Consider the following 9,760-nt stretch of genomic DNA (forward strand, 5'->3'; position numbering starts at 1 on the left):
GCCAAAACAGGAGGCAATGACACCTTTAACGCCAAATGGTCCTTCGAAGATGTTGAAAGAAAATGAATCATTTCTGAAATGCACGTTTTGACCCAAAGTACATGTGTAGAACCAAACTAGCATTTTACAAAACCATACTCATCATAGTGAGGTTGTTTGCTCATTGTGTTGAGTGAAAGAGATAACGGGGGAGAAGGTGACAAATAAGGAGTTGGAGCCAAGCAAGCAGCACCGAGGAGCAGCACTGATGTGTAGCCAGGAGCACCTGTCACTCAACATGACCCTAAAAGGACAGAGCTGGGCCAATCAGAGAACAGCAGTTGCAGAGAAAGGACGCGGGTCCTGCTTAACACCCCCACACCTCTCAACTGTCTGGCATGTTATGGGCCCCGATCACATACCAGGGCCCAGGCCATTTGACAAAGGTGGTGTTACTCAGGTCTGGCTCCTAAATGTGACCCCGCCACACATCTAGTCTTCCAAATGCCTGTGATGTCATATATTGATCTTAAACATTTAGTTGTATATTGTTCTGGGTCAAAGGTCATGATGTGTGATTTCCTGACATTCTTATTGGTACAAATAGTAGCTAAAACCTTAAAACGAACATTTAAACAGGTTATTTGTACATTTTTGTGTGTATAATGGCAATCACAAACTCTTTTCCATGTGCTATTGTCTTCTTATGCTTAAATAATATAAATATTCTGGTCAATACAATTATTATTGGACAAGAAATGGTCAATATTAAAATTATATACTATTTTGATTAATTTAAATATAAAACACAAAAAATTAAAAACCAATCATTTTAAATGCTACAAGTGAATTTCATTCAGTGTTATTTTAGTATTATATTTAAATGCTATTATAGTATTTATTAATATTTTGAATTAGTTTTTATTTTAATATTTTCAGGTTTCAATTTTAGCTTAGGTTGTAGTAGGCTAACTTTGTTATTATTATTAGTTTTTAATATTTCTATTTAGTTTAATTTTTGTTAGTTTTAGTTATAGTAATTTTGTTTCTTCAGCTTCAACTTATTTATTTATTTATTTGTTATTTGCCAAGGCATAATTTTTAATTCTTTAAGTTTATGATTTCAACTAATATTTCAATTTTATTTCAGCTTTATTTTCAGCTTAACAGAAATTATTTTTCATTGTTTTAGTTTCAGTTAACAACAGCAAAACTTTCGGTATTGGACTTTCGGCTTCACAATATAAAGTACAGCATGAAAAATTATATTAATTTTGAGATTTGCTAAATTTTAACGGTGTTATCAAATTATTAATGTTTTAAAAGATTAATTTTAAGTGTGTGTTAGATGAGATTAGGTCATCTTAAATGTAAAAATGTACAACAAAATTTTCAACATCTGCCAACGATTTAAAAAAAAAACCTCTATTGTCTAATAACTGTAATCCTTACAAAAATGGCATCGTGCGATATACATTAATATTTTTTTCTTTAGCCACATCCATAGAAAACAGTGCTGTTCTTTATGATTAAATCACATTCATCAACAATTAATCATCCTAAAGCACTATTTTGTGTGTTTTTTTTTGTCACACAAATAACAGAACATGACATAAAACATTATATCATATGTTAAAAGATATGGAGAACAATCAAAGAATAGTACTTGGCTTCTTTTGGCCTTCCATTTGGCTCTGAAATCATAACAAACCATTTCCCACTGCTTATTTTGCTACCAAAGAGGATCTGTCACCTCTTAAGAAACATCTGTCCATTTTGGTAATCAAGTCAGAGACCATGAAGGACAGGATATACTTACTGGCTATGGGTCATTTTCTAGCATCTCTTATTTGGTCTTGTGTGAACTTATTGTTGGCAGACCCCGTCACCAGGTGGGCCTCCAAAGCATGTAGTAAATTCCTGGTTCCAGCTAACAACAAATCATTGCAACATATTATACAAACTAACTGAACTATGCTTGGTGATGATAACCCATGACTTTTTTCCTTTAGGGTGTGATGGTCGGTATGGGTCAGAAAGACAGCTACGTGGGAGATGAGGCTCAGAGTAAGAGGGGTATCCTTACTCTGAAATACCCCATCGAGCATGGCATCATCACCAACTGGGATGACATGGAAAAGGTAGCAATCAAAGAATTAATACAGAATGCTGAATTGTTCATTTGACACTGTTTTATTATTCAGTAAAAGCAAAAATAAAAGGGAATTTATTCCTATTAGCGAGCTACATACTGTGTTCAGTCACCTAGTTATTCACTCCATGCATTCATCCAATGATTTAATATATTTAAATATCTTTAGATCTGGCATCACACCTTCTACAACGAGCTGCGTGTGGCCCCTGAAGAGCACCCCACTCTGCTCACTGAGGCCCCCCTCAACCCTAAAGCCAACAGGGAGAAGATGACACAAGTAAGCTAATGCAGGGGTTTACAAACCTTTTTTTTTTGCAACGGACCTCAAATAAGAAGACCTAGAGGCAGCATATAATGGCAGCCATGTAATTTCCAATACTGTAAAAATGTAAATATTATAACTTTATTAATGTAAAATCATGCATATCTTAACTTTTAAAACTTTTTTATGTATTATTCTCATGAGTTTTTTTCATGGACGCTCTAGCACCCCCTTGTGGCCCCTTAGCCTTGAGTTTTCATAAACCATTTGAGTGTGTTTACCATTACTAGTACTGAAACCAGGGTTATTTTTATATTATTGATAGACCTATACTATTATAGTTTTTGTTAATATTTTGAATTAGATTTTATTTTAAATCCCCCCCCTCCCTTTTCAGATCATGTTTGAGACCTTCAATGTCCCTGCCATGTATGTTGCCATTCAGGCTGTGCTCTCTCTGTATGCCTCAGGACGTACCACTGGTCAGTGTCTATCAAGTCACTAGAAGCAATAAGTAACATTATAGACTTTAATTCCTATATAAATCTGCAATATTTAACATGCCAGTCCATCATGTTATAGGTATTGTACTGGACTCTGGTGATGGTGTGACCCACAATGTCCCCATCTATGAGGGTTATGCTCTTCCTCACGCCATCATGCGTCTGGATCTGGCCGGGCGCGATCTGACTGACTACCTGATGAAGATTCTGACCGAGCGTGGTTACTCTTTTGTGACTACCGGTGAGTGCTAGAAGAATTATACTTCTGTCTATCCTGATGAATTTTGTTTAGAAATTAACAAACGCTCCCCTGGTCTCAAGAGGGGGCACTTTTTGACACGTTTTTCATGAACGCAAAATAAATGTTTTCAAGGTCTTTTCCCAATATAAATTATACTTACAGTACTCTCTCTTTTCTTCCATAGCTGAGCGTGAGATTGTGCGTGATATTAAGGAGAAGCTGTGCTACGTCGCTCTGGACTTTGAGAATGAAATGGCTACTGCTGCGTCTTCCTCCTCTCTGGAGAAGTCCTATGAGTTGCCTGACGGCCAGGTCATTACCATTGGAAACGAGCGTTTCCGCTGTCCTGAGACCCTCTTCCAGCCCTCTTTCATTGGTATGTTTTGGCTGGGCCTCAAATTACCTTATTGCATTACCCCATGTTGCTGTCTTTACATCACAATTGTTACCTTGCTGACATAGCTTGCAATGTTGCTCCTCACAGGTATGGAGTCTGCTGGCATCCATGAGACGGCCTACAACAGCATTATGAAATGCGACATTGATATCCGCAAGGATCTGTATGCCAACAACGTCCTGTCTGGTGGTACCACCATGTACCCTGGTATTGCTGACCGTATGCAGAAGGAGATCACAGCCCTGGCCCCCAGCACAATGAAGATCAAGGTAAACGTCCATCCAACTAAATTAGCTTGTTTCTTTTATAGCTGTAATTGTAGTCTAACTACATTCATGTTCTTGTGTTTGTCCTCTAGATCATTGCTCCCCCTGAACGTAAGTACTCGGTCTGGATTGGCGGTTCCATCCTGGCTTCCTTGTCTACCTTCCAGCAGATGTGGATCAGCAAGCAGGAGTATGATGAGGCAGGTCCCTCCATCGTCCACAGGAAGTGCTTCTAAACCTCAAATCCTCCTCAGTTTAATCCAACTAACCCTCCGTATGCATTTGTACTGTGCTTTATGCTGTATATACATGTAATGAATGTTGTAATAAAAGTTGTGATGTGTAACAGTATTTTTGGCTCACATTGTGTTTTGTCTTTGAGTATTTGGTGAAGAAGTTGCAGCTGACAAATACAGACTTTTCCATGGTTCCTCATCAAAAGCTATTTATTGTCAGTTTGATCCTAAATGATATTAGCTATTAGTAGATTTTTTGAAAAGCATTAGACAAAAAAAACAAAAAAACCTTCTCACAATTGTACATGCATACCGTAGGTTGGTTATGTGGAATAAGTGATAGCAATGGATGGAATGAACTATCTGACAAGCCGATGTAAAAAATAAACCTGTGCATTAAGTGATTCAGACTAAATTCAGAGTAACAAAACTACAGCAGCAAGTCTGCATTGGCTGAATATATTTAGCAGCTTCTACAGTTAAAGATAAAACTTTAAAAAAATTTTGTTTTTAAATTAAATCTAAATATATTTCAAAATATTTAATGCATTATTATTTAATTGTTATACCATTAATAAGTAACTTATTTAATTTGTAGTTAATTAGTTAAGTATTTAAATAATTAACCCTTCTAGACTTGGTGTCTGGGCTTAATTCTTTATTTTCCGCCAGGAGACTGATCTTCATGAATGAAAAGTGAATCTTTAATGTTAATTTTACTGCACAACTGTAACTAATCTCATCCCAGCCAGACAACCAAAATTGGCAACCCTGTGTACATATTCAGTTATATTCATGACTATGAAGTAAGTTATTGATTATCAAGAACACCATTATGATGTCGTTTACAAGATAGCATCGCTAGCTAGCTAAAGTGATCTTAAATAGTTACGATAGTGTTTAGTTGTTGTAAGCATTTAAATGTACAATTACGTGTCTATGTACAATTTGTTTCTCAATTTCTGAAAAGAACGAGGCAGGAGAGGTTAGTTTACCAGCTGCAAATTCTAAAGAACGCTCCGTACATAATATAGTCCATTCAGGCTTATTCCAGAGAAGAGACTACCAGGGAAATTATTATAATTACTTTTAAGCATTGCTGTTGGTTATATTATTAGTAATGAGGAGTGAATTGCATGCACGTCAAAAAAAAAAAAAAAAGTACTGTAGGCTATATTTGCATAGACGTTAAACTATTATAATTCGATTAATCTGACAGGCCCATAACATTCCCGGACTATGACGATACGACACACCTCACTTAGAATGTACATTTATTATATCATTTTTAACACCTTCCTTATATATTCCTTATACGTTGTCCTTCTACCGTTCCCAATAAATTACAGCAGCATGTTTTAACGGCTATGTGCTGGTTATTGCGTAAACCAATGATCATTTGTGGCAGTGAGATGATTCGGCTGCTTGGCAACAGAGCAAATGAAGCGAGGAAGAGGAGGAGGACGGCATCTGTGTTGAACCCGACAACCTCTTTATCAAACAGGATTACATGGTAGGTTATCGCTTTAAATTTGGTTAGCTGTTTATTTTATATAGTTACAACACGCTGGATTTCAGTTTTGCTGAAATACGAATAATATGCTTCTTAATTTGCGCTTGTAAAATAACGGCATATGTTTTTATGAAGTCTGTGCACTTGTGACGTAGTTACAATCAGGAATGCGCGAGCTCAATAATATCTAAATGATAGAAAATAAGCTTTAGATTTATAACCCAATTTCTACATTAACTTTTATATATATAAAATATTAAAAACAATGAATATTTTTATTCAAAGCTGCCGTTTTAGCATACATATAAGGCACAGCAATAATTTTCCACTACATGTTGCTAATTGTCGGTGTTTAGTGAACGTCAACGATGGGTTCGGTTCCGAAAATGACACACACAGTTCTTCTGAGTGTCATCATTAGCTCGATGGCCGTCGTTTCTGGCCGCAGTCCACGCACGGTGGATCAGGTGTCGGAGGCGGATATCCAGCGCCTGCTTCACGGTGTGATGGAGCAGCTGGGAATCGCGCGGCCCAGGGTCGAGTATCCCGCGCATCAGGCCACCAACATAGTCGGTCCACTCAGCATCCAAGGTAAGAGTTTCTCATTGTTGGCAATTGCACGTTTTTTTTAAAATGTAAATGATCACTGAGATTAATAGGTTGTCCTTATAATACTCCTCATTGTGTGGTTGCCTTCAGGTGTAATTTTACACTTTGTCCAATAGGTGGTGCCCATGAGGGACTCCAACATCTCGGGCCATATGGGAACATCCCTAACATTGTTGCAGAGTTAACTGGAGACAGTGTTCCCAAAGACTTCAGCGAGGACCATAGCTACCCTGACCCTCCCAATCCTTGCCCCCTTGGAAAGACTGGTATGCTGATCCAAGTGCAATCGAATGCTCAAATATATAGTGGTGCCACCATTCACTTTGAATAATCGAAAGAGGAATAATTTTTTTGAGGCAAAGAAAATGTGTTCAATATTTGATTAGATTGAAGGTGTTTACCATATTCTCCCAAAGGAATGACAACTCTAAACTTTTTGAATGGTCTAAACATTCACAGAGAATGGGGTACATCCCTCTCTGTTTAAAAAATGTGATGATTTTATAGCTGCTGATGGATGTTTAGAGAACTCTCCAGACACTGCAGAGTTCAGTCGAGAATTCCAGAAACATCAGCACCTCTTTGACCCCGAGCATGACTACCCTGCACTGGCGAAGTGGGTGAGTTCACACTTGACACCTTGAAACAGGCTGGAGGAGACTTCTGATTTTTCATTTAAATAAAATGATTGAATCATTTAAGGGCTTTTCACACTGCACTTAACCCCTGGTTATCGTTGTTGTAAACCCCGCTTTTAACCCCGTGTAAAGGTAATGTCAAAGTTCAAATGATGACCGAAAACATGGAAACTGGAGTAAAGAAGAGACCTTTTCATAGTTACCTTTATAATCCGAAAAGTCCATTCATTAAAACTTAATAGTACTGTTAGCAATATATAGTATGAGGATGCGCAATGCTAACGCCATTATGTAAACAGGTAGCATGCTGCGTTTGTCCAATCAATGACATCGACACTGCCAATATGCAGTTAAGAACGTTAACGTGAGGTTTAGTAATGTACTGTGTGAAATGTCATCTTTTGAATACACAGGATTAATTGTTAACCCGGAAAAATTATGAGCAGTGTGAAACATGAAGCAAAATAGCCCAAGATTCTGGTCTGTAGCAGACTGCACTAAATATCTATTTTCATTCTTTCAGAATAAAGGACTGTTGTATGAAAAACTGAAGGGTGGACCAAAACGAAGAAAAAGGGTAAGCAATGAATATAATTTTCTATGCCTTTTGGTTGATTCTTTGTCAGCAGACGCTCAACACATGAACTATTAGATGGAGCACTGTTGCATATACATGTTGCATTTTCAGAAAAAATGTCACAGGATGTGTCACTGAATGTGTTTCAGAGTACAAATCCATATCTGATGGGACAGAGGCTGGATAACGTGGTGGCCAAGAAATCAGTGCCACATTTCCCAGAGGAAGATGAGGTTGAAACTGCTACAAGCAATATCAAGACCTAAACATTGTGTTATTTATAAAATCTGTACAATGAAAATCTTAACAGTTTCACAGTAAAGTCAGCATTAAATTATGTGTGATATTCAATTGAATCATATTATTAATAGAGCAGCAAAGGGTGACTGTAAAATGAATGATTATTCTCTTGGCACAACTTTTGTTGTAATAACATTTAATCAAATAAAAATATTGTATATGTTCATGTGCAGAAAATTCGAGACATGTGTTTTTAACTTCATGATTCTTCTAAATTACAAACATCACAATATGCATTCATCATGAAGTTCCTTACTCTCTTAAAGCACTGGACCATCCCTAAAATGCTGTGAACCATAGAGGCGTGGACTGCCCCATTCTCTTTAAATGTCAGCACTCAGAACAGAGCTCCAGACCTTATTTTGACTCTTGATTCTGAGTTCTGGATCATTTGGTTTAACCTATTTTTAATCATAGTTTGTTATGGTATACAAAGACCTTTGTGAACATAGCTGCAGTCCATGTGAAGAAGTTTGAACCATTATTAATCTGAGGTAAGTCTGCATATCTACTGGAATATATATACATATATATTTTCAAATCGCATCTGTATGGTTTTTGTGAAATGCGTTTATAGAAATTAGTTGCCAGAGGGAATTACCAAAAAGGAATTAGGAAATGTATATAAAAATGTAAATGTTAAAATGATTCTGAATCTTATATGCTTAGGAAGTTGTGTTAATTTTATAAATGAAATTTTTGATAAAATAATATAGCATATTTGTATAAAAAAAACACTTAAATAAAAAAATGATGACATTTAATGTTAGGTTTCTTTTTTCATGTGAAAGGATGACTAAAGACGCATTAGCTGTCACTATCGTGGTCTTGTGGCTGCTCTGCAATCCGGCGAGTATTAGGGGAACCGGGGGATTTCAAGGCGCCATTCCTCACCCAAATAAATACAGCCCAAACCAGTCGGAACAGTCACCACAGGCCAGTTCCAGGGGAACGGGACCGCCTTCAGTCGGGGACGAGGTATTGGACTCCAGTCAGGAGGCTTTACACATAACGGAGCGCAGTTACCTCAAACTTGACTGGTGTAAAACGCAGCCGCTGAAACTGATGATCTACGAGGACGGGTGCCAGCCGCGCGCCATCATCAACCGCTTTTGTTACGGACAGTGCAACTCTTTCTACATACCTCGGCACGTTTATCAAGAGGACAGTGCGTTTCAGTCGTGCTCCGTGTGTAAGCCAAAGAGTTTCACTACCGTGACTTACACGCTCATCTGTCCCGGGCAAACTCCCAGCACCAAGAAGAAGCGCGTGCGCCGCGTGAAACAGTGCCGCTGTACTTCTGTCGACTTGGATTAAACTCGCTGACGTCATTGTTGTAGGCTACTTCTGTATGTTTGTCTGAAAGTCACAAATTCCTACAGCTGAATAATGTAGGAGCATGATCGATTTGTTTCCTCCATTAGTTCTTCAGTCATCAAAATATGTCCTTTATATTGTGAAGAAATAGAATTGATGCAAGTAAATGTACAACAAGTTGGATAAGTTATAATACTATAAAATAGTGACATTAAAAATATGCTTATATTATTATATTATTCTCCACTGTGTGGAGCAAAATTTGCGCATTGACGCAAATAGCTTGTTTTGTGGCTTGATTTGTAATATAGGATACATTACATATAAGCAAGTTTTTTTTTTTCCAAATCCATTCCATCATATTTATTCCTGGTCTTTATACAATACTGCAATGTAAAAAGAATGTGGTGTCAAGTTACAGCCTTTTTAATCAATTGATGAAGAAAATCTAGGTGAACAAACATTACAGAAAATAAGTTAGATGCATGGAAAATTGTTTTTGTATTAATAAAAACTTTTTACAGTGTTGCATTTAGTGTAAAAGGAACAATATTACTGTGATTAAATGGCAATAAGATGTGAAGCAACATAACTGTCATCAATAAAAATGTGATGTTTATCAAAATAAAACTGATAGGGTAGTTTAATATGATATTTTTTAACGTACATTATCTTTGCTTTGTAATATTCCTGTATTGATTTAATGACCATAAAAAGTTACTCAACTTTGTTACTCAATATACAAAATAAAGTTACTGCCTTTTCCA

At 36.9% G+C, this 9,760-nt stretch overlaps 3 protein-coding genes across 3 annotated transcripts; all 3 read left to right on the forward strand.

Moving 5' to 3' along the window:
* Window positions 1-1,852: 1,852 nt before the first annotated feature.
* On the forward strand, window positions 1,853-4,237 carry LOC107756589 (actin, alpha cardiac-like). Its single transcript, XM_016573764.1, has 8 exons — window positions 1,853-1,871; window positions 1,992-2,120; window positions 2,301-2,411; window positions 2,794-2,878; window positions 2,979-3,140; window positions 3,325-3,516; window positions 3,625-3,806; window positions 3,896-4,237. The coding sequence occupies exons 2-8, from the start codon at window positions 1,998-2,000 to the stop codon at window positions 4,037-4,039; spliced, it is 999 nt and encodes a 332-aa protein (XP_016429250.1). The 5' UTR covers window positions 1,853-1,871; window positions 1,992-1,997; the 3' UTR covers window positions 4,040-4,237.
* A 1,230-nt stretch (window positions 4,238-5,467) lies between these two features.
* LOC107756590 (neuroendocrine protein 7B2-like) lies at window positions 5,468-7,777 on the forward strand. Its single transcript, XM_016573765.1, has 6 exons — window positions 5,468-5,552; window positions 5,909-6,143; window positions 6,278-6,427; window positions 6,669-6,781; window positions 7,323-7,376; window positions 7,526-7,777. Exons 2-6 carry the CDS (start codon window positions 5,921-5,923, stop codon window positions 7,640-7,642), a joined length of 657 nt encoding a protein of 218 aa, XP_016429251.1. The 5' UTR covers window positions 5,468-5,552; window positions 5,909-5,920; the 3' UTR covers window positions 7,643-7,777.
* Window positions 7,778-7,918: 141 nt separating this feature from the next.
* LOC107756591 (gremlin-1-like) lies at window positions 7,919-9,240 on the forward strand. Its single transcript, XM_016573766.1, has 2 exons — window positions 7,919-8,170; window positions 8,468-9,240. Exon 2 carries the CDS (start codon window positions 8,469-8,471, stop codon window positions 8,991-8,993), a length of 525 nt encoding a protein of 174 aa, XP_016429252.1. The 5' UTR covers window positions 7,919-8,170; window position 8,468; the 3' UTR covers window positions 8,994-9,240.
* The last annotated feature ends 520 nt before the right edge of the window (window positions 9,241-9,760 follow it).

The sequence above is a fragment of the Sinocyclocheilus rhinocerous genome, unplaced genomic scaffold (genome assembly GCF_001515625.1).
Source record: "Sinocyclocheilus rhinocerous isolate Xijiao unplaced genomic scaffold, SAMN03320098_v1.1 scaffold683, whole genome shotgun sequence".
NCBI classification, from domain to species: Eukaryota; Metazoa; Chordata; class Actinopteri; order Cypriniformes; family Cyprinidae; genus Sinocyclocheilus; species Sinocyclocheilus rhinocerous.